This window comes from Peromyscus maniculatus, chromosome 13 (assembly GCF_049852395.1).
Source record: "Peromyscus maniculatus bairdii isolate BWxNUB_F1_BW_parent chromosome 13, HU_Pman_BW_mat_3.1, whole genome shotgun sequence".
Classification (NCBI taxonomy): domain Eukaryota; kingdom Metazoa; phylum Chordata; class Mammalia; order Rodentia; family Cricetidae; genus Peromyscus; species Peromyscus maniculatus.
In genome coordinates, this window is record NC_134864.1 from 4,571,194 (window position 1) to 4,595,703 (window position 24,510).

General features: G+C 40.0%; 1 protein-coding gene across 7 annotated transcripts in view; it reads left to right on the forward strand.

The window, feature by feature from the left end:
* Dis3l2 (DIS3 like 3'-5' exoribonuclease 2) overlaps window positions 1–24,510 on the forward strand; it is a 322,923-nt gene that overhangs the window by 46,043 nt on the left and 252,370 nt on the right. For all 7 annotated transcript variants that reach the window (XM_006984206.4, XM_016002732.3, XM_076549508.1 and 4 more), the window contains 2 exons: window positions 2,095–2,148; window positions 9,857–9,958. In XM_006984206.4, the coding sequence (XP_006984268.1) occupies window positions 2,095–2,148; window positions 9,857–9,958 (156 nt within the window). The remainder of the gene's footprint in view (window positions 1–2,094; window positions 2,149–9,856; window positions 9,959–24,510) is intronic.

The following is a 24,510-nucleotide window of genomic DNA, read 5'->3' on the forward strand; positions in this document are numbered from 1 at the left end:
TGGTCAAGCTCCAGACTTGGAAAAGTTTGAACAAAGGGAAAGATAGGGAATTGGGTGAGTTCTGTAAAGACAGAAATACAGGCCTCGGCCTCCTTTGGGTGAAACTTCCTCTGCTGGATGATTCTTTGAACTGGAAGACTATTTCTTGACAGGCTTTACTCTTACCTTCTTTCAGGCTATAGGAACAACTCTGGTCTGCTGAGGACCTGGTTGGAGGTGCCTGTTTCTACGTGTGATCTGTTCTCTCTGGAGTCTGTTCCTGACATCCAGTTCTTAAGTCAGATTTCCAAATGCAGATCTGAAGCTCTATGCTTTAATCTGTTGTGAGGTTTGGGATAGAGAATCAAGAATCAAGAGCTTTCTGGTACTTTTAATATATTTTCTTTTAAGTGGAGCCTAAATGCAGATCTGAATAATGTGTGTCTTTCCCCCTGAGCCCAGCCTTGGCTTCTCTCAGTGTTCTGCAATTAAAGGCACACTCAAAGTAAGAGGCTAACCCTTCACTGAACTGAGAGGGAGATGATAAAAGAATAGGAATTAAAAAAAAAAAAAGGTTAGAAAAGGGCGTCTGAAGTCGGAAAATGAAATGCTTAAAATCCTGTTTCAGTTCACTGAAGGCTTCCCCCCCAGACTGTCCATTATTCCCTATTGTAGTCTCATCATGGTACATAGTGCCTGTCAAAGTAGTTGTCAGAAAATATTTGTTGAGTGTATGAGTATTTAGAAAAAATTGTTAAATTTTCTTCCTGAAGGGAACTTCAGGAAGAAACAATTGCTTTAGAAGTGAATTTGCTTCAGCTTGTCAGCCATACCTCCTGGCTCTCCTTCTGTATCCGTAAGCAGAGTTGTGCAGGATGGGGAAGAGGGACTGCTGGACCCCTTGCCTGCTCCTGCTAACACTGCACCTCTGGTGTCCTTCCCTCTGGCTTACCTGTTCCTTTGGCTTTTCTGTTAGGACTGTATACATCTCCTGAGCCTTTCAGGGTGTTCTGGCTGAAAGTATGTTGTAGCTGTAACTTCAGAGCATTCCACACATTTTCTTTCTCAAGGGACCAAGCTTTATTATTCAGCACCCTATGTGGTCTGTTTCGGGTTTTGACCATAATCACTATTTGACAAATTGTTAAGGACTGAGTGATCATTTGTGATATTCTAACTGGTGTGTTAAGATGTGTACCATGGCATGGAAATTTGTAATTTAAACACCAGTGAAAGAAATAAATTATTTTCCATTTGCTTTTATGCCTTCACCTATCTTGTGAATTATGTGCCCTTGAGTCATTCATTTTAGTGGGAAATGTTATTTAAACACTTTCTCAAGTTATCCTTTGAGTCGTGTTGTTAGGAAAACAGCTTCTTCCTTCCACGTGTCCCAGTGGCCTGCCTGTGAGTGCAGCTGGAATCTAGGGAGGTTATGGTTTCCTGAAAAGACCCACAGCACTGAGCTGCTGTTGAGGACTGCCCCCAGCTGCACCCCTGTACATAAACAGAAGTAGACCTTGACTTGGTGCTGGAGTCATCTGAAGTTGAAGGCGGACTGGGCGGCCTAGCTGTGGAGCTAGCATTGCCGTTCGCACTAAGAGCTGGTTATGAGCCGTTTTGAATTATTAACTCATTCGGCTCTGCAGAGGGACCATAGTAAAACATGTGCATCCAGTTCCTTGAGGCCAAGTATCCAGTTAGAAGCCAATTTGAAAAATTGCCGCAGAAACGTGCCATTGTGCAAAGGTCATGGAACTATGAGAGCAAAAGGACAGCCAATGTGAGGCCTAGTCTCCAGATAGCCTTATTCAAGTCAAGGTTTAATGTGAAGACAGTAGTTGTCATTTCCTGGTCTGCCAAGTGCTGTTCTGTCTTAAGCTTTGCCCATCACAGCAGGGTGTCAGTCTGAGCTTTCATTGTTTGAAGCCGGTGTTTAACACACCAGCCCCAATCAGTGTTCATGCATTTAACCCATCGTTCTCATATATCTAACTTGTTTTCTGAATCAGATTGTTTAAGATTTTTTTTTTATCAGAGAACAGCATACAGAGGAAAAGCCTAACTATCCAGCGAGTTAGATTTTTCACGGTTTTGTTTTGTTTTGTTTTAAAGGGTGTATTGAGAATTAATCCAAAGAAGTTTCATGAAGCCTTCATTCCTTCTCCGGTAAGTTTTTAACTTTATAATAAACTTAATGTCATATTGAATATTTTAGATGTGCTCTGAACTTGAAATCATATACTTTAACTAAAAAGCAGAACAGTAAAACAAAATCGAGAATAGGCAAAGATTTGCTTCAAATTTAAATAAATAAAATTTGCCTTTGGTTCACTACCCCTTCTGCCAGTCTTAAAATCGAATGCCAAATGAGAGGGGTGGTATTTGTTCTGAGGCTGCAGAAAGCAGCTGGGCCCAGGCGGACTACCACCAGTTCATGTAATTGGATGCTCTTGGTTTATAGCTTAAAAGGATTTATAGGTTTTTCCACTGATTTAAGTTAATCTTTCCTAAACAAATATGCTATCTACTTTCGTTCTACTTCATGACCTAATCTGAACATTTGTCCAAAAATAGTGTGTAATGCTTTTTTGTCAGCTTCTCACTTCACCTTCATCCAGGTGACAGGCCTTCAGACGGGCTCTTTCCTTTTTGGTTTTGGGCTGTTTCTTCTCTGGTTTAATTCAGTAGGTTCACACTGAGAAGTAGTTAGCAGCAGGTCCGTGCAGAAGGAGCCTTGGGTGTGCAAAGCCGGGTGAGCACTGTTCTTGAGTTCCTGGCCTAATGTTTCCAGGATGTTGTAATAGATAACTATAACTTTTTATTTACAGTGGAAGAGGCCATAGGGGTGAACTTACAGGAGAGAAATATGACACAAATGCTTCAGTTAACATGTTTTGTTTGCTAAATGGCAAGTTTAATAATACTACCATGTTCTTATAGGTAATTCTGTTATTAGTATTGTTGTTGTTATTACTATAGTGACCTTGTCATCTGTTCTCAAGTTCTACTCAGTTCCTTTTCTCCTTCCCACCAGAAACCAAGGACTCATATTTACTTCCAAGCTCAAGGCTTGCTATTACATTAGGGAAAAGGCATCTCTGACATCTCACATTCTTTTCTCTGAGTCATAGTCTCTTCCTTGGACAAACATACTTATATTCTGACTTGTACTTTGAAAGTGACAACCTTGAGGTGGTAGTTCATCTCGGGCACAGTTCTGTTGTGAAGTAGAATGTGGTTACATGGGTACTAAATTCTAGAGTTTGCTCATAAAATGAGCATGTACAAGAAGGTGCTATGTTAAGAGTCAAGACTAGCCATCTCTCAATAGGTTCTGTAGAAGCAACGTTTCTCACATTAGAAAGGGTGACTTTTATTGTTGTTGTGGCATTCCATTGGAGGAGTTTGATTAAATCAGCATTCCTGGTGTATGAAAAACAGTGATTTTTAAGCATGAAAAGCTCACTTAATGGAGTAAGGAATTCATTCCATAAGGTATCTATGAACTGAGCAGAGTTGAAACCTCTCGTCTACTCTGTGTATGGATGTTCACCCTCACTGGCTGGAATGATAAGGAGGACTGTAGCATTTTGAAAAATTTATTGCTAGCTTTTATTTTTTGTAAGTGCCCAGTCTTGAGTTCCTCTAAGTTTAAATCTTCTTGAAGGGACAGAACCCCTCTAAGGGACAGAAGAGACACATGTTTCAAATATATAAAAAGTTTTGAATCAGGGGCTGGAGAGATGGCTCAGGAGTAAAGAGCCTGTGGTCCTCTTGCAGAGGACCCTGAGTTCAGTTCCTGGTGACCACATCACAACCACCTGTAATTCTAGTGCCAGGGAATCTTAGGCTTTGTGAACACTATGGTTAGGTGCACATAGTAGTACCACACCCTATACTTAATTTAAAAATAATAAATATAAATCTATAAATCAAACTAATAATCCATTAAGCAAAAATGTATTTCATGGGCCAAAGAGATTGCTCATAAGTAAGAGCACTTGCTGCTCTTCCAGAGGACAGACGTTTGGATCCCAGCACCCATGCCAGTTACCCCACAAACCCCTGTAACTCTAGCTCCAAGGGATCTGACTCCTTTTCCTGGCCTTGGTGAATACCTACATGCACATGCATATGCACCTTCACATGTACATAAATAAAAATAATCTTAAAAGTATATTTTATGACAAATATGCCTCTATGTAGCCATGTTTGTTTGTGTGTAGAATTCATATTCCTCAGAGCTTCAGGCTGACTGAAATACAGAGTGTTCACCTGCATCCTGCCCCCTTTCTTTCTCAAGCCTGAGTCCTTGTCTCCTCTTGGTTCTTACAGTCCAGAAGGTTCTTGCACGTGCGCCCGCATCTATGCCTATCGTATCCTATAGGTCGGGGCACTGTACTCAGGGTTGTTGTTTTTATTAGCAACACTGTCCCTTGACTTGCATGAAGTGCAGGAGTGCCATCTAGGTGCTTGGGCCAATTTCAGGGGCTCACTCCTTTGGCTCTAGAATTCCTTGTCAGATGAGAAAGGCTGAGGAGCATGGTGAGGTTGCTACAAATTAAATTCATATTCTTTGCTTTGCAAGTGTTGTGTCTGTATGCCTCAGTTTGGTTTGTTAAAGAAAGCTGGGAAGCAGAAGCAAAATGTGTAGTGATGTTTCAGAGGTTCTCAGTTGTTTTCATACTTGAAAGTGTTTTCCTATCATGTTCTATTTAGAAAGATTCAGAGATATGAAGTATTAGGACTGTTTTTTTTTTTTTTCTTATGCCTCATTTGTTCTTTTATCTAGAATCTAATGGCGTAGTTACATTCTTTCAGAAAAATAAAAGCTACCAAATTTACCTCTTTGGAAGATTGGCTGTAAAAGCTGTTCATCAAAGCCCACTTGTAGGTGAATATAAGTAGTTTTGGATATTGGAATTAATACTGCATTCTTGTTTTGGGGCTCTTTTGGTCAGTTTTGGTTTTCAGAGGTGTTGTAGAAAGAAATTGACAAGGACAGTAGTAGATTTCAGTAGTGTGGATTTCTGGCTAAGTGTAGTTCATGTCCATATCAAGAACAAACTTCTAAGAACTCCAAAATCCTACAAGTAGACTAGAGAATGGGATGTTGGGGCTCGAATGTAAGTTAGAAGAGGGTATGAAAAGAGTCTCTGACCTGACCATAGGAAATAGAAAGATTTCCTTATTTGTAATATGAAGAGTTGATTAAATATCACCTGTTTATCATAACTTCAGAATTCTAAGGCCTTTGGAGAGAAAAAAAAGGAGATTTGATTAAATTAGTTAGGTTTATTCTTACTCTAAAAATGATTACTTAGTGTTATTTGCCATGTGAAAACATCCACCTAAGCTAGTGGGCTAAGACTTTATCATCAGGTATAAAAGCATATTTTGTTTTGAGGGAACCTGACTTGGAGTCATTATAATTTCTATAGAAAGCATATTTTTGTCTTCTTATGGCAGATCCCAAATGTATGGAATGAGTCACATATGTCTACCTGCCAGTATCTTGAAATTCTTGGCAAAAATAAAATACAAAGTGAAAATAAAACCAAATACCTTGTAAGAAAACTAAGATAAATGATAGTATTACAATATCTTTTTATTCTATTTGAGTTGAGATAAAGAAGAAAAATGGATCAGCTTTTTGTTGTTGTTTTTGTCCTGGATTATATTGGTCTAAGAAGCTCTGTAATTTGTATGTGCCTTGTCATGGGAGACACCTTTATCCAGCTGTGGAATTTATTTCTGGTCCAAAAGGATCTGTTCCACCAACAGAGGATACTCCGACCATTATGACATTCTTAGATTGTCCGTCCTCATTGTCTTTTTTGAGTTAGATTTTTCCACATTCCTTTTTTTAAATGGATGTTCATCATTCAGTTACTGCCTCTGTCCTCATCTCCCTTTTCCCTCCTCATTTAGATATTCTTTCTGATCTTCTTTTTAATGGATAAGGCAAGTCTTCTAGCACCCAAGTGAAGAGCTGAGTTGTGTGGATAATATTGAGCAGTTTCTAAGTCAAGTATCTTTAAAATAATAGACTTAGCTGTAGATATAGTCTTCTGAGTGAATCAAAGACTGAAGAGTGATGGAATAGCCAGTGGTAGTCTCAGGTTCTACTCATTCCCTCTTTTCTTGGTTCTTTGAGACAGGAATACCACAGTATGACCAATCTTTAATTTCTGAGCCACCAAAGTATTATTATAGCTGCTTGTTGAGGAGGCATTTCATTGCTGATGTTTTGATACATGAGAATGGGTTAAGGTGACCTCTGAACAGCTCTCTTCATTGGAGGGAGGTTCATAAGATCATGGTGCTTTAAATACATTGCAGAAGGCAACAATTAATGGTGATGGGTCACACTTGAGTTGTTCACATTCTGTTTACTAGTCATCTGTTTCTCTTAGAATCTCATCACAAGGTCAAACTGCTGTAATTCTTTGTGACTAACATGGTAGCTGTTCCATAGGGACTAGTGTGGGGTGGGGTCAGGTTTGGCAGAATGTAGGCCACAGCTGCCAGCCATCATGAGAGTGGAAATTGAACAGAATATCTGTTTTAAAATATCTAAAATTTGTTTGCAACTAGGAACTATAAAACATGCTGAGTGGCTAAAATCTCCCTCTCTTTCTCTCTCTCCTTTCCCTTGATGTGGGGTTGGTGATTTTGGAGTGACAGTTTTAACTAACTAGAATTTTATAGTACTCAGTTATTTGAATGTTAAATCTTATCAGTATAGAGTGTCTCTATTACAAAAAAAGTGACTCTCCAGACACTTTTGCTGTCAGCTCCTATAAGCAAAGCCAACATTTAACTTCTCTTTTATTCTCTGGAAAGGAACACATAAGTATGACCTGGAAGAGTAAAGAAGAGTACATGTTTGTTGATGAGACATTTTTCTCTAGTCCTCTGACCTCTCAAAGCTTGTTTTTCCTTAGCTGTTTCTTGCATTGAAGTGATTTTGCAGAGCAATCTGGCTTATTGAGAAGACTTTGGCACCCATTAGGCTTTGAAGTAGATGGCTGGGGGTTGGGGTGGTTCACTGGGCACCATACCACTTACAGTGGGGATTTCTGGCAGTGAGATGAGAAGGCTTAAGGTGTCGGCGATTCATGTGCATGGTCTAAAGCAGTGTTCTCAGCCTTCCTAATGTTGCGACCCTTTAACACAGTTCCTCAGATTGTGGTGACCCCAACCATAAAGTTATTTTGTTGTTACTTCATAGCTGTAATTTTGCTACTGTTATGAATTATAATGTGAATATCTGATATGCAGGCTATCTGATATGTGACCCCCATGGGGATATCGACCCACAAGTTAAGAACCACTGATCTAGAGCTTACTATGTTCCAAAGTCAGGAGCGAGGAGATTTGAAGATGCTTTATGAATCTTAAATTCTTAAATTTTTTTTTTAGAATTTCATATGAGTATTGTATTTAAATTATTTCCCCTCCTTCTCATCCAGCTTCTCCTGAGTCTCCTCACTACTCATCAAATTCATAATCATATGTTTATGTGTATATATGTGCATGAATATACTCACATTTATGTACATATAAATATATAAATACATCTGTTGAGTCAGTTTGGTGTTGCTTATATGTGTGTATGTGTTTAGCATGTTGCGTAACCTATTAGGAGGTTCATCAGAGAGGAAGACTGATTCTCCTTCTCTCAGAAGTCATTAATTGCCTTTAGCTCTTCATCTAGGGGTGGGGTCTTGTGAGATTTCCCTCATCCACTTTGGCATGTCAACTGAGGTCATCATTGTGCAGGTTTTATTTATGTAACTGCATTGTTGAGATTTTATTGTGCAGCTTCCTTATCACAATATAGAAGACACTATCATGCGGCAGACATCTTGGTCCTTTGACCTTTACAGTCTTTCTGTTCCCTCTTCTGCCATGTTTCTTGAGCCTTAGGTTTGGGGCTTGTGCTGTAGATGTATCTTTTGAGGCTGGACCCCACCTCCCCAAGTCAGTTGTTCTCTGCCTTTTGACCAATTGTGAATTTCTGCAATGGTCTCTGTCTGCTGCAAAAAGAAGCTTCTATGATGAGAGATGAGAGCTGCACTTATATGTGGGTAGAAGGAGAAATATTTAGAATGCAGTTAGAAAATATACTGGTTTAGGAATATAGCAGTAGTAGGCTCTCCTCTAGGGTCTATGGCCTCACCAGCCACCAATAGTTGGCTGGATTTATAGTGTCAAGAATAAATTACTTTCTATTGAGTGGGTTTTAAGTTCAATTAGATGGCCGTTGGTTAACCCCAAGTTATGAGTACCACTTTCACACCTTTGGGGTTATCTTGCAGTTCTGGCCAATGTTGTGGTTCATAGGCATTACAGTTGGGTTGGAGTATCAATTTTGCTTTTATCCCTAGCACCTTCTAGTACTATGCAAGCTAGTTCTCAGGAAGAAGGCTTCCAGGTCAGATCCACAGCTCTCTTCCTCCAAGTCCTGTGTCCGAAGTATGTGGTGTCTTCAGCAATAGGGATTGAGCTTCAGTTTTGGGAGGCAACTTAGGACAACAGCAGTGGCATATGTTATTTCAAGAGTCTTTTGGACCCCTTGACCAACCCTTGAAAGGAGGGTTCCTGTGCCTGGCACAGGGGCTTTTAAAGGCCTTGTGGAATCATGTTATTTTTATGTTTACTTAAAATTACATAGAGGTATAAGTGTTTACATATACATCTGTTAAATTAATCTCAAGCGCTTGCTCTTTCCTTCTCTCTCTCTTTCTGTTGGGGTTTTTCTTTTTCCAATCTAAAGCTAAAAAGGATAACATCATCTTTCTTGTTTTAGTAATCAAAGTCTGCAGTCTTTTTTTTTTTTTTTTTCAAGACAGGATTTCTCTGTGTAGCTTTGCACCTTTCCTGGAACTCACTCTGTTGACCAGGCTGGCCTCGAACTCACAGAGATTTGCCTGGCTCTGCCTCCCGAGTGCTGGGATTAGAGGCATGCACCACCATGCCAGGCAAAGTCTACAGTCTGTAGATGTAACCAACCGTCTTATTAAATAAGAAACACAGAAACAATGTAAAAGAGAAAGCCGAGAGGTCAGAGCTCAGAGCTAAAATCTCACCCTTCCTCCTGCTGTCCCAGCTTCGCGAAAAGAGACCTACTTCCTCTCGGTTCGTATTTTTAAAGTATGTTGTTCTGCCTTCTCATTGGTTGTAAACCCAAACACATGACTGCCTCGTCACTGTCTGAATGTACAGCCCCCTAGGTCTTAAAGGCATATGTCTCCAATGCTGGCTGTATCCCTGAACACACAGAGATCTTATGGGATTAAAGGCGTGTGCCACCACCGCCACACTCTTGCTATGGCTCTAATAGCTCTGACCCCCAGACAACTTTATTTATTAACATACAATCAAATTAATATTTCAGTACAAATCAAAATAATATTTCAATACAATTAGATTACCACCACAACAGTCTTTTTTTTTTTTTTTTTTTTTTTGAGACAGGGTTTCTCTGTGTAACAGCCCTAACTGTCCTGGAACTCATTTTGTAGAGCAGGCTGGCTTCAAACTCACAGAGATCTGCCTGCCCCTCTCTCCCAAGTGCTGGGATTAAAGGTGTGTGCGACCACACCTGGCCCATCTTTCTTTGTTTTCTTCACATGCTTTTCTTTGTTTTTGTCTGCCTTTAGTAGGTCTCTGCTCGTCTGTTCTCAGGTTTGCATTGCCGTTGTTTTTATCAGAAGAGACTTAGTTCTCTTTAGATTTGTTTGAGGCTATGGAGTAGTGTTCTTGTTAAGATAGTAGACAGGTTTAGAGTCTAAACACTTTGAAGGAAATCAGTTGTGACTCCAGGTCTTAGTAAGTTGACGTTCCTTTATTTCTCCTTCCAATTTAGGATGGTGATCGGGACATTTTTATTGATGGAGTTGTTGCTCGTAATAGAGCTCTAAATGGGGACCTTGTGGTTGTAAAACTGCTTCCTGAAGACCAGTGGAAGGTGAGTTTAAATTTTCTTTTAGGCATTGTGTGTGTGTGTGTGTGTGTGTGTGTGTGTGTGTGTTTGTGTGTGTGTGTGTGTGTGTATGTGTGTGTTTGTGTGTGTGTGTGTGTGTGTATGTATGTGTGTGTGTGTGTGTGTGTGTATGGTGGGCTACAGGCCCCTTGGGCCCCAAGGTAAAACTGAGTGTTGCTTCTGAATCATACTACTGAATGGGATTTGAAGCATCTTGTTTCCTCTCCAGTCCATATACCTTGTCAGATCCTTGCATGGATTTCTGATAGTCTTTTGGATAAGAAAAATGCTTATAGGGTCTTAAGCTTGAAATCATTCATTACTTTCCTATACCCTATGCTGTGAGAGCTGGGACAACAAATCCACAGAAATGTTGTTATTCTTTATTGGTTTCTGCTGTCTGTACCGAAACACACTGCAATACATACTTAGTGCTGAGATGAAAGGCATATACCAACAGGCCTGCATTTAGAGGTCTGATTTTGTAAATTCCCATGCTGCTAGAGCTAGCTGAGCAAGAAAGAGTTTGGCAAAATAGGTAGCATCCCTGAAGTCAGTACAGTTTAGACTTCATGGACAGAACTACTGTTTTTCTTTTACAGTTAGTATGTAAAAGTGGAAGAAATCAAACGAGAAATCATTCTGGCTGTTGTTTGAACACTGGACTCTAGTGGGGACAAGTCTCGTGTTACAGAGAGCGAGTATGGAGAGAAGTGGGCGTGTGAAGGTAGAGCAGATAGGAACTGGAGGCAGGTTTGAGGAGCAGGACAAGGAAAAGAGAGGAGCCACAGACACATGTTAAGTCTTGTGTTTATGCAAAGTGAGTGTAATGTCATTAGCTGAAATGAGGAAGAGCATGTTTTGCTTGATCTTATTAATATTTTCCTTTTGGATGGATATATTATTGAAAAACACTTCAATACCCTAGAGGGTCTCACTAGTAAACCACTAAACATTTAAAGAAGAAATAGTCCTTGTCTTATACAAGGAGTGACCCTTTTCCCTTCATTCTATGAGGCCACCATTATGAAATAGCAGAGTGGGAAACAACATAAGAGATCGACAGATGAATACCTCTGATGAGCACAGCTGAGCAAGCGTCTAACAAAATATTAGCAAAGACTCTAGGACATGGGCATGAGAATAGAACGTGAGTATGTGGCACCTGTCCTAGACTGCAAGGTTGACTTAATGTTTGAAAGCAGTCACTGTAGCTCATCATTTCAAACTAAATTTGACACCGTATTTCAATCAAGTATCAGTCAGTAGACATAGAAAACACATTTGACAAAATTCCACAACTATTTGTGATAAAAATTTGCAGCTAACCAGGAATAGTGGTCCTGTCATGACCCGAGAACATGTAGAAGATGTTAGAACAGTGTCATTCTTACTGCTGAAAATCTGTGCCTCAGAATTGAGGAAGAAGTAGGAAGGCCTTGTAGTTATGTAGGGCAAAGTCTCACTGTGTAGTCCAGACTAGCACTGAACTCAGGACCCTCCTGCCCATTCTCCTGAGTACTAGAACAGTGAGTTCTGGGATGTAGGCATCGGCCACCAAGCCTGCCTTTCCTACATTGTTTTGGAGATTCAAGGCAGTACAAAAAGGAACTAGGAAATGAATATTTTATTATCTTACTACATGATTTTCTATGTAGAAAGTCCTAATGAGTCTATTGAAAAAGGTACTAGAAGAAGTAAGTTATCAAGGTTGAAGAATAGAAGGTTTATATAAAAAAATCATTTGTTCTTCTACATACTGGCAATGAAAAGCAGGAAATTAAAAAATTTCTGAAAATGCCATTTACAATTAGGAGAAAAATATGACATTATTAGGGAGGAATTTGACCAAAAATATAAGCAGTGTATACTAAAACTATAAAGCATTTAGTGAGAGAAGTTAAGAACTCAGTAAATGGTTAGAAATATCATGTTTATGAAATAAAAGAGTCAATATTGTTAAGATTCCAGTTCTACTCAAATAGATCAAGATCAGACTGATCCAGTGCACTGTACCCTCTTTATAGAGTTTATAGGTAGTTTTCAGATTTGTGCAGAAGGGTGGAACATCTATAAGAGCCAAACAAAGAACAAAACTGGAGGACACAGCACCATCAAAAGAGACCATTGCTAAACTCCTGTAACCAAGGCAGGTGTGCTTGTAGCATTAAGATGGACACGCAAAGAAGTGGAACAAACTAGAGAACCCAGAAATAGACTCACACTGTTTGGCCATTTCTCTAGGTATTGCTAAGGTAACTCAATGGGAAAGGGATCTTTTTTCCAACAAATGTTCTGTGCTAGTTTTATAGATATATACAAATAAATTAACTTTGCCCCTTAGTATATACAGGGATTAGAATAGGCGCAGCGGTGCTTTGGGAAGCTGAGGCAGGAGTATTGGAGGTTGGAGGCCTGACTGGACTACATAGTGAGTTCAAGGCCAGCCTGTCACAGGATGGAAATGAGAACACCAAGGGCTAAGGAAGGAGCTCAGCTGTAAGGAGTGTATCTGTAGTTGGCTCTAGGTTCAGTTTGAACCATAGCCAAAAGAGGGACCAGCAAATAGAAGGAAACAGTGGCTTGAAGTGAATCAGATCCCAGTGTTTGTGTAAAAATGCCAATTTTCTATAAGAAAACTAAGTAAAAAATATTTAGATTTCCAGATTTTAGACATCAGATTTGTCTAATATTTCTTTTTTTTAAATTATATATATATATATATATATATATATATATATATATATATATATATATATTGAGACAGGGTTTCTCCATGTAGTTTTGGTACCTGTCCTGGAACTCACTCTGTAGACCAGGCTGGCCACGAACTCACAGAGATCTTCCTGGCTCTGCCTCCTGAGTGCTGGGATTAAAGGCATGCGCCACTTCTGCTTGGCCCCAATATTTCTTAAGTATAACCAAAGAAATTAAAATGTATAAGAAAAAAGTCAATACATTTGATTTTATCAAAATCATACCCTTTGCTCTTCAATAGCTACTGTTTTGAAAATAAAAAGATGGGTCACAGATAAGGGAAAAGTATGCAAAAGACATCTGACTATGGGCTTTTATTTAAAATATAAAGAAATTAATTCAATAATAGCCCAGTTACAAAATGCACTAAAATTTGAACAGTTTTAGTAAAGATATGGCAAATATGGGAAAAGATATTCAACATTAGTCATTAAGGAAATACGAAGTAAAATCATAAGATACTACAGATCCATTAGAATAGCTAAAGTTAAAAAGATTGACCATGTGTTGGTGTGGGTATTGTTTAATAGTACTGTTGATGGGGGAAAAATGGACAATCACTTTGGAAAGGAGTTTGATAGTTTCTTAAAAAGTTGAGCATATGACTCATATATGATCCAGCCATTGCATTCTTGGTTGTTTACCTTAGTGAAATGAAATTATTGCCACATTAAGTCTTACAAATGAATAAAGTTTTATACACAAATGTTCAGATTTAACTACAAAATGGAAACAAATATGCATCATTATGAAGGAATGAACCTATTTTGGTATGTCCATTCAATGGAATACAATTCACCAGTAAAAAAAAAAAAGAAAATGACTTATGTGTACCACAAGATAAATCTCATAATAATTAGGAAAGAAGATAGACAAAAAGAATACTCTGTGATTTGATTTGTTTAACAATCTATAAATGCAAAATCATTAATAGTGTCAAAAGGTAGACCAGTGGTTACTTAAGGTGGGAGTAGGAGAGGTGCATATGTTTATTAGATTTTGTGGGATTGTTGCTAATTGCATGCAACTTTCAGGACTCATCACTTTGTACTTTTAGTATACATAGTTTATTATATGTTAGCTTTCCCTCAAAAATGTTGTAAAAATAATGAAAATAAAGATGTTTGTATAAATGACTTTGGAATTCCACAAAGAGGTAGAAATTAGACATGTATTTTGGGGAGTCATCAGCATACACATAGTGTTTACGGCAAAATTGGTGGGTGTATTATCTAGAGTCACAGCTAAGGAAGGGGGAACCCTGACTACTAAGTTCTTGTGTGAGCTGCTGTTTAGAGGGTAGGTGAGGACAGTGTAGAGAGGCCCTCATCTCTGTTGTATGGGGACAAAACTATGATGGCCAGGCTATGCCTGGTGTAGATAAGGGGCTGATGCAATGTGAGGATGTAGGGAACAGATGAACAGTGAAATGGAGTCATCAAACTCAGTGTCTTGTAGTCCATATGACCTGTTCAAAGAAGAGGGTATGCTTTCGTTGTCTGTGGTTTTTGAGAGTCTTTTTGTGTAGTCCAGCTTGACTTCAAAGTTGCTATCCTACTGCAGCCTTCTGAGTCCTAGAATTATAGGCCTGTGCTTTTGGATGTACCTTGTTTTCTTTTACTAATCTCTCTTGGCTGGCTGACAGGATGGAGCTTAGTAGAAAAAGTCAGCAGGCAAGAAGACAGTATAAGTAGTATGTGTGCTCTGGAGTATAAGGAGCAGCTGAGCCCAAAGAGGGCAGAACCAGAGACATTTGATGCAAGGGCCTACCTAGTGTAGGCTGAAATATGCCTTGTGTTCTTTCACTGTGGGGCGGCCTTGTGTAAAAACAAGGCAGCAATAAAACTCTGAAAATGAGGGGGCTGGAGAGATGGCTCAGAGGTTAAGAGCACTGCTTGTTCTTCCAAAGGTCCTGAGTTCAATTCCCAGCAACCACATGGTGGCTCACAACCATCTGTAGTGAGATCTGGCGCCCTCTTCTGGCCTGCAGGGGTGTGTGCATACAGAACACTGTATAATAAATAAATAAATAAATAAATCTTTTAAAAAAACAAAACAAAACAAAACAAAACTCTGAAAACAAAGTAGGTTCTTCATGTTCTCAGCTACTTCTTCTTCTGAATCTCCATACTGTGGAGGGAAATATTCCAGGGATTGAATGAGCTGAGGCATCTTACAAGTTACAAGAAAAAGAATCCCTGACCCTTGAGTGCTGGGTGCTAGCTTCATTCATTGAATTAGCATGCATCTCTGACCTACAAGGGCCCGAGGACTCTGGAGACCCTGTAGCTTTTGCCTGGATGGTGGCATAGGTATCTTGGCAAGAGGCAAAGCAGCCACTGTCCTTTGTGGGACTGAGCAACTTTAGAAGTTCGAGGCAGCTGGGTAGGGGACTATAAAGTCTCAGCAGCTCACTTAGCATTCAGGAGTCTGGAGAGGAGATGGCTCTCAGTAGATAGGCTTTCAAAGCTGAGAACAGTTATCTCTTGTCCTTGAGAAAGATGGATGTGAGAATGCCAGGCCTTACCATAGGCTGGTCTTTAGCCTGCAAATTATTTGTCTCAGGATTTTGATAAATAAAAATTCTTATTCAGTAGGGCCTCCTCAGTGGTGCTCCAAATTGTGCATTTCTAACATGCTCCCAGAGCTTGTCGATTCTTTTGTTTGGGGAGCCATTCCTTGAGTAAAAAGCTTAGTGGAGCAGGAGGGAAAGTGAAAGAAGCAGATGGGATCATTAGTCCTTGGACCCGAGCTCTGTTTGGTAGGAAGATGGTTGAGAAGTGTGATATCAACAGTCGTGGCTGGGTTACTTGAGTCCCAGGCTAGATCTTGTGCCCTCTGTCTATTGGTAGCACCCTAATGAACAGAGATTGACAGGGACAGTCATAGGCTTTACTGGCAAGGAGCCTCCCATTCTTGGAATTGTTGACTAGGCCTGGTATAGGGTCATACGGCTGCTACTGATGAAGGGCTGTTTTGATGTGCACATGAGCTTCTTTAGCTTTTAGAAGATTTGAGATTTGGAGGTCACCCTGGTTGCTTATTCTTGTGTCTGTGGAGCTCCCAAGCATCTTCACAGACTGCTGACAAAGGCTTTGGCTCTTTTCAAATCAGCTCCATTAGGTATATCTCTTAGGCCTTTTAGCTGGAGTATTTCACAGCTTCTCAGTTTGAAGGGCTTGGAAATCTATTTGCTCTGACCTACCTGTGACAGTTGTTCGTGACAGATTCAAACTAGAGAGAAGATAATATTCAGATTGTCATCAGAGATCCCAGACATGTAAAGTATAATACAGGTACCTTAAAACATGCTGGCCAGTTGTCTTACAGGTTTGTTAGTATAAAAACATGTTGTTATCAAAGGCATTTCTAGTCAGTGGTGTAAGTGAATGTGAATTAATTGTATTATTTGTTTTTGCTTCTTTATGCTTGTTGTGTTCACCCTCTTGGGTATGCAAACTGTAGTGCCTTTAGGGTTTTAGAGAAAAATAACAGTTCTTTTAGTTGTAGTAGTAAATAGTCAATTTATTTCACAGCATGCATTTTGGCAAAATAGATAGCTATAAAAGTGTCAAGCTGTGAGGCAATAATAAAAATAATTTACTCTTATATAACAATTTTAATTTCAGAATTCTTTTACATTTTTAGTGTTTGTATATAATAGACATCTACTGAAGGATATTTGAGGGACAAATGATCATTTCTTTACTTTGCCAGCTGGGAACTAAGATACCGTGAGAGTGTGTGGTTTGAACAGTTTTGAGCAGAGCCAGGGCTAGAATCGGGCTCTCTTTGACTTTTGTTTAATGCTCTTTTCCCTCAGGTATTCAAAGGGGTGGTGGTGGTGGGAACCATGCCCAAGCATTGATCCTGTTTCTTCTTGGAGCTGTACTGGATAACCAGTGGCTTCTCCCATTTGTCCTGCCCTGGGCTAGATCCTGGAGATATAAACAGAATAGGTCCCAGGTTTGCCCTTAGGGAGCTCGTGGGCTGGTTGGAAGGGGATGGAAATAATTATAGTAAGGTTTACAGCATGGAAAGAAATACACATCATTATATAAGCAGCAAACACTCTGAGACAGTTGGGGAAGGTGGCATAAAGGTTACATTAGAATTCAGGTTTGAGGGATGAGAGCTTTTGTTTTGTTTTATTCCAGGATGAGAAGGATTTGTCAGCAGAGGGTTATGGAAATATTAGGTTTCAGAGAAAAACATGTGGGTGAACTGTTGTCTAAATGCTGAAGTCTCTCTGCTGACTCTCCTAGACATGAGGAAGAGCTGGGGTTCTGCCTGTTCTCAAGACTCTACCCTCCAAGGAAGACCAATGCCCCTGGAAGCTCAGACAGTCCCCAGATACTGCTTTGATTAGAAGTGTCTGTTTGCTAGGGCCAGGAGATGAGTTAACTGGTAACATGCTTGTTACACAAACCTGAAGACCTGAGTTTGGATCCTCAGCACTCACAAAAAAGCCAGGTGCAGCGGTGCACATCTGTAACCCCAATGCCATGGGGTGGTGGTGCGGTGTGGTGCGGTGTGGTGACAACAGAGATACAGATGTCAGGGGCTCGATGGCCAGCCTGTCTAGCTGAAATGTCAAACTCCAGCTTCAGCTAGAGAATCTGTCTCAAAAAGTAAGGTGGGGAGCTGGGTGTGGTGGTGCACATGTTTAATCTTAGCTCTTGGGAGGCAGAGGCAGGTGGATCTTTGTGAGTTCCAGGCCAGCCTGGTCTACAGAGCGAGTTGCAAGAACAGTCAGGGCTGCACAGAGAAACATTGTCTCAAAACAGCAAAATTATAATAAGGCAGAAAAGGCTAGAGGAAGACAACTGACATTAACCTTTGTCTTCCACATGGGTACCCACTAGCAGCAGCTGCACCTACTTAGGTACAGAACACACACACACACACAGCACACATGCACAAAAGATGAAGGATAAGACTGTATAATAGTTTTGAAGAATGAATTTTTTAAGCCAGAAAAGGATGAGAAGAGATGGAAGAACCAAAACAAAAATCAAGATAGCAAACGAATATTTTCGGTGCGCGCGCACACGTGTAAGAGTGATAGAGTATATGTGAAGGTCAGTAGACAACCTCGGGGGTCGGTTCTTGCCTTTCTACCTGGTTGAGGCAGGGTCTATTCACCGCCTGTAAGCTTGGCTGGCTGGCAAGCTTGTAGAGGTTCTCTTGACGGACTTCCATCTTTCCATAGAAACTCCATGGAATTATAGATACTTGCACTACTGAGACCGACTTTTAAATTTTGTTTACTCTAGTAATGTGACTTCTGGGGACTCGAACTCAGATTGTCAGGTTTGCATGGTAAACACTTTTACCCACTGAGTCATCTTCCTGACTCTTTGTCTATCTTTTAAATTGTAATAACGTTATCCTGTTATTTTCCTTCTACTGTACTCCAGTGTAGTATACTACAAAGAAACACATAGAAGCTTTGTGGCTAACTGATGATTGTGAAATTTTTTATGCTTGCTGTAGTAATAGGTACTTTATTCAGTATCTCATTATTCTTTAATGTGATGTTATCTCTAGCTCAGGTCTTTGAATGAGAAAAATGGGGCTTAAACATCTTAATATAATTAATGTTACTATAATTAAGGAGTAACAGTTGGATTCAGAGTTATGTTTCCTGATCTTTCCTGATGTTTATCATCTCATTGATATTTGTTAATCCAGGAATATCAATGAAGGAATTATTTGATCTGTATATGAATATTGTCTGGTATCATAGAATTAGTATGAATTTAGCAAATAACAATATTTTTAGGCATTAGATAACACCTTAAGTTGCCACTAAGATTAATGAAGATGACTTTGTCAGTTAGAATGTCTGAAGCCCAGTGTTAGTATCAGAAAATAGTTTAGGAAACATGACTTGGAACTCCAGTGGCTGTGGGTGAGGCCTAGGAAGTGTGGCAGCTTCTCTGGGTGTTGTGGAGGCAGGTGCCTGACAAGAGAGCTGACTGACAGAAGCCTAAACCGAGAGCTGTAGTGCACAGGTCAGAGCAGGGTCAAAGGGTGACAGACCTAGGTGCTATCCTGGCTCAGTGGCAGCAGATTTCAAAGGGCAAACAGGCAATTGTCATGTAGGAATTAGTAGCTTCTACTAGGGATTTCCAGAGATGTGCCCCCCTTTTTTTATTTTTATTTTTATTTTATTTTATTTTACAATACCATTCAGTTCTACATATCAGCCACGGGTTCCCCTATTCTCCCCATTCTATCCCCTCCCCTTACCCCCAGCCTACCCCCCATTCCCACCTCCTCCAGGGCAAATCCTCCCCGAGGACTGCGATCAACCTGGTAGACTCAGTCCAGGCAGGTCCAGTCCCTTCCTCCCAGACTGAGCCAAGTGTCCCTGCGTAAGCTCCAGGTTTCAAACAGCCAACTCATGCAATGAGCCCAGGACTTGGTCCCACTGCCTAGTTGCCTCCCAAACTGATCAAGCCAATCAACTGTCTCACCTATTCAGAGGGCCTGATCCAGCTGGGGGCCCCTCAGCCTTTGGTTCATAGTTCATGTGTTTCCATTCATTTGGCTAGTTTTTTCAATAATTGAGTAAAACTGAAATTTATTATAAGCCACAGTCGTCCTAGGGACCTCCATGCTATGTATATAGCCTCTATGGTTCTATGGGTTGTGGTCTGATTGTTCTTTATTTTATATCTAGAGAGATGTGCCTCTTACTACAGAGTCTTAGTGGCAATCACTTAGTGGCCACAGGGAGTCACACACATGGAGTCACACACAGAAGTAGAACTCTGAGAGGCAGAATTCTGGGCTTTTTGGTTACAGCAAAAGAGGCTTGGGGGACAAGATTCAGCTCTGTGTCTTGGCTCTGAGAGATGGGCTGAAAAGGAAGCCCTCATGGCTTTGATTGGGAACTAAGGTGAGATGTAGCCATAGTAATCAGCTCAGAGAAAACTAGAGTCAAGGAGGCTGACAAGATCATATTAAAATTAGACTCTATTAGAACAGTGTGAAACAGAAGTTGACTAGTGAATGAGAGAGAGATTTCAAGCGAAGTTTTTATTCACTGGAACTTAGCCTTTGTATACTTTTAACTGAATGCTAAGAAGTCTGAGAAGACAGGCTGGGGTCTACTTGATACATGGATACCTACTGGAAACCTTATGCTAGGGACCCATTCACTTAGTTATTATGAATCATCTCATATATGTTGATCCCTTACATTGATGTGAGAGGAAATCAGTTAGGTCCTGTGCTAGTTGGGTCTAGATGTCTCTGAAGACACGATTGGGTCACCCAGGTTACAGTGCAGTGAAGTAAGTGTATGTTCCAGATAGCTGTGGACAGCTATGGACATTCTCCAACACGCCTGTTGTGTGCTTACTAAGCAAGCTTGCTTTTGTGCAGGGATAGCGATGCTTAAGCTGCGAGAGCTCAGGTGAATTTTTTTTTTTAAAGAAAAGATTGGCTCAGAAGGAAGTAGCGTGAGTTTGAAGGAAAAAAGGAAGTGCTGATAGGAGTGCTGCTCTCATTCTAAATTAAACAAATACAGAAATCAAAGTGTACATTTAATCCCTAATTGTCAGTGGCTGGTCCAGACCTTCTTAGGGTCACAAGACGTTGGCCTGGTACAGTAAATTGTTTCCTTTGACAATCAGCGTTTACTCCAAGAGATTGTTTGAAAGTTTTGTCTTCTAAGTTCTTCTTTAAATATGCACCCATCATGCTAGATTATATTTAATCCAATCTCTTACATAACCACTATCGTTTTGGATTGTTGTCAATTCCAATGGAATTAGAAGTTCTCAGAACTGTTTGCTTTCTTGGCCTGCATGGCAGTCCCAGAAAGGACTTGGAAGGTACTTAATGATGGAGGGAAGGTTTGGGAAACTCCACCCAGAGTTGTACAGTGGGTAAGGTGTATCTACTACCATGATCAGGTTTTCCTGAGATTCTTATGTACACAAACCTATTTTTAACAGTCATCTTTTCTCCCTCAGTGTTGCCAACTCTGGGCTCAAATACTTCAAGTTCTTGCCTGTTTTAAACATGTCTTCAGATCTCTGTAATTCAGGTTGAAATGTCTGAAATAAAGACTGTATCATTTAAGGATAGAGTAGCTTATTTGTGCTGGGAAACTCCCAATTAATATTTTAGGATTATATGTTAAAAACTTATTTCATTCCTCCTTAATGCCATAGAGATAGTTTGATGAAATCCATATTCATTGCAGTGAATGAGTTAATATAGACAAGATACAGCAAAATGGCATGTAAGTGCTCCAGAAGTATCAGTATTCCTAGAAATGAAAACTATAAAGCTATATTTTGGCCAGGATCACGTAACTCAAATGTACTGTTTCTACCTCTTTAGTTTGATACTGATAACATTTGTGCATAGAAGATATAAAATATTGGTGCTTTTGAATATCTGAATGCTAACTAGTCTATGTGACAGAGTTTATACTGTGGGATAGTGTGGTTTATATCTTATACATGCTCCTTGTCCAGCAAAATCCTCCCGTATTTTTGCTTTGTGTTATCTTTACTTCAGAGTCTAGGCTGGATGGAACTGTTGCCATATATTCCTCTTGCCATGTATTCCTATGGCAGAAGGAAACCAATATTTAAAATGCCTGGTCCAGAAATAGTGCAGAATGAGTTACCTGCCTCTAAGCAACCAGAAGAGGACCAAGAGCTGGAGTCCTCCCAAGTGTGTGTTATCAGAGGTAGCAGGATCTATTTACCAAATGGCATTTGTGGCTGTCATACTAGATTAATTATACTCATTATATGTTGCATGCTGAGTAGCCATTTGAAAAATATATGCCAGTGCTTGTGGGACGAGCTTCTACATCACTTATTGCAAACTCATTCTAATTAATGAAAACAGAATTCAAAAGTAGCTGAAAATGATCCAGATGGTCTTCAAGGTCACCCTTGGTTATGTAATCTTGCTTTAAAGTACATTCTGTGATGCAAAATAATTTTTTTTTAAGTTAATGGTGCAATGGTATAGTTTTTGTAAGTGGGAGGTTAAAGATGTTATATTTTAAAGAAATATACTGGGATTTATTTGTCAATATTTGTAAAGCATAAGAGTTTATCACTAAGGATAGTATTATGATATTGCTGCCTGCTACTATTATTGTTCAGATTCTCTTTTTTTTTTATTTTAAAAAGCCAATAAGTTTACTGTATTCCATATCCAGTAATAATTTAGGACATATTTGTTACTGTCTTATGAATTTCGGTAATATATATCAAGCAGAAAGACTTTGTACAAAGACTTTCTCAAAGCTATTGAGAAAATGATGATAGAATTGGAGAGCCACATATATTATAGTGCTTTGAATCTTAAAATGTAAGAGAAGAGGAAAGGCTGATAGATTAAAAAAAAAGTGGGGGATGGTCTTAAATCATGAAATGTTTTGCTGTATAAAAAAGTTCTGATATTAATGTGTAAGCACTGGAAAGCCATAGAAGACTTTCCTGGAGAGGTTTCAGTCATATTTGCCTATTAAAATATTCTGGTTGGTAGGGTGGATGACCTAAGGGAAAGGAAAAAAAGTGGGAGATTGACAGGAGAATTTGTTCAGAGACCTTTAGGGAGAGATGATAAGCCACACTGGCACTGAGGAGTTGAAGGAGGAGATGAATTTAGACTTGTGTAAACCTGGTGATTGGATGTAGTAAGTGAGGTAGAAGGCAGAAGCTAGCATGAGACCTATATTTTGTGCTTAGGTAATTGAGGGCATCATTTGCTATGGTAGCATCTAGAAAAGGGAGCAGGCTCAGAGGCTAGGATAGGAAGAGTTCATTTGGCCTTGAGGTTGACATGTACAGGAACATGTAAGGTTGTAAAGTTAGAGGGAGGGTTTCTCTTCGGATTTAGAGCTAAAGTGTGAGATCTTGACTAGAGGTAGATGTTTGGTTGACCTCAGTAGCACTTAATTAAATGGGGATTTTATGGAGAGATCAAAGAAGGATGGAACCTAAGGAGTACTGAAGCATGTTGTGTCTACAGAGGAAGAGCATCCAGTGCAGGAGAGTGAAAGGTGGGGCTAGAGACACACAGATAGACACAGAGAGAGCACACCAGGAGAGAATGTGGTGCTGCAGAAGTTTCTCTCCTGCCTGCCTGTTCTCAAATACTCAGCAGCCGCTTCTTAAATAATTGACTCTGAGGCTTATATTACTTATAAATGCTCAGCCCGTAACTCAGGCTTATTACTAACTAGGTCTTACACCAAAATTAACCCATAATTCTTGTCTATGTTTAGCCATGTGGCTTGGTACCTTTTCTCAGCATGACATTCTCATCTTGCTTCCTCTACACCTGGCTGGTGACTCCTTGACTCCACCTCCTTCCCAGCATTCTCAGTTTCACTTTCCTGCCTAACTTCCTGCCCAGCTACTGGCCAATCAGTGTTTCATTAAACCGATTTGAGTGACAAATCTTTACGGTGTACAAGAGGATTATTCCATAGCAATGAGTGCTGGGAATGAAGACAGGGAACATCTGAAGGAGGAATAGTTGCCCTGTAGCTCACAGGTGAAGAAAAATCTTCCTGGGAAGTTAGTTTGGTTAATATGGAACATCTATGATACTGACTATTGGAACAGTTTGGAGGAGTAAGAAGGCAGGAGCCAAAGTCAAAGTTAATAAAATTTGCCTAGAGTGTACAAGGCCCTGGGTTTGATTCCTAACCTCACATAAAATTGGCCATGGAGGCACAGTTTTGGCACCTTGAGTTAAGGAGTGCATGGGAAGACCCAGAAAGACCAGTGATCTCAGAATAAGAGATGCATAGATGATGGGTACTGTTGTTTAAACTTGAGTTAAACAGAGTGTTTTAAGTTGAAATTCTCAGAGGCAGGGCTTGAGGTGAGGATTCTTGCTCAAATAGCCTACATGAAAAAACATATGATTCCTATTAAATTACTTATAATTTCATTAGGGAAATCGCAACAGAGATCTAAAATTAGAGTTTGAGAACAGAGCACTGAGAATAGACTGATACAATGCTAGAAGCTGGAAGTGGCTAGTAGAGAGTGGATGACTCGGTCCATAGGACTGGAGGCAGACACAGGGACAAGCCAGAGAGATCCAGAGAAGCTTTCAGAAGTATAAATGAACCCAGCGTAGTTTGTAACACGGATCTTAAAAGGTCTTATTAATAAAATCAAACCTGGAGCCAGGTATTGGGGTGAATGCTGAAAGATCAGAGAGACAGAACAAAGCCATAGCTAAAACCTCACCTCGACAACTTCTCAGGTGATCCTGTTTCCTCAGACTGGAAGCCTCTGTATCCTCATCCAGAATGGATCTCAGCTGAACCTGCTGCTCAAAAGCCTAAAAGCTTAACAGGGTCCTAGTTACTGGTTTTTCACGCCTTATAAACCTTTCTGCTTTTTGCCATTACTTCCTGGGATTAAAGGCATGTGTCACCATGCCTGGCTGTTTCCAGTATGGCTTTGAACTCAGAGATCCAGACAGATCTCTGCCTTTGGAATGCTAGGATTAAAGGTGTGTGTGCCACCATTTTCTGGCCTCTATGTCTGTCTAGTGGCTGTTCTGTTCTCTGAACCCCAGATGATTTTATTAGGATATACAATATATTGGGGAACACAATATCACCACAGCAGTTGGGCAGGATAAGGCAGATAGCTCAATGAACAATTTTAGGGAACAGGAATGTTTTTTTTTTTTTTTGTCTTTTTTTTTTTTTTTTCAGAGCTGAAGACCAAACTCAGGGCCTTGCGCTTACTAGGCAAGCGCTCTACCACTGA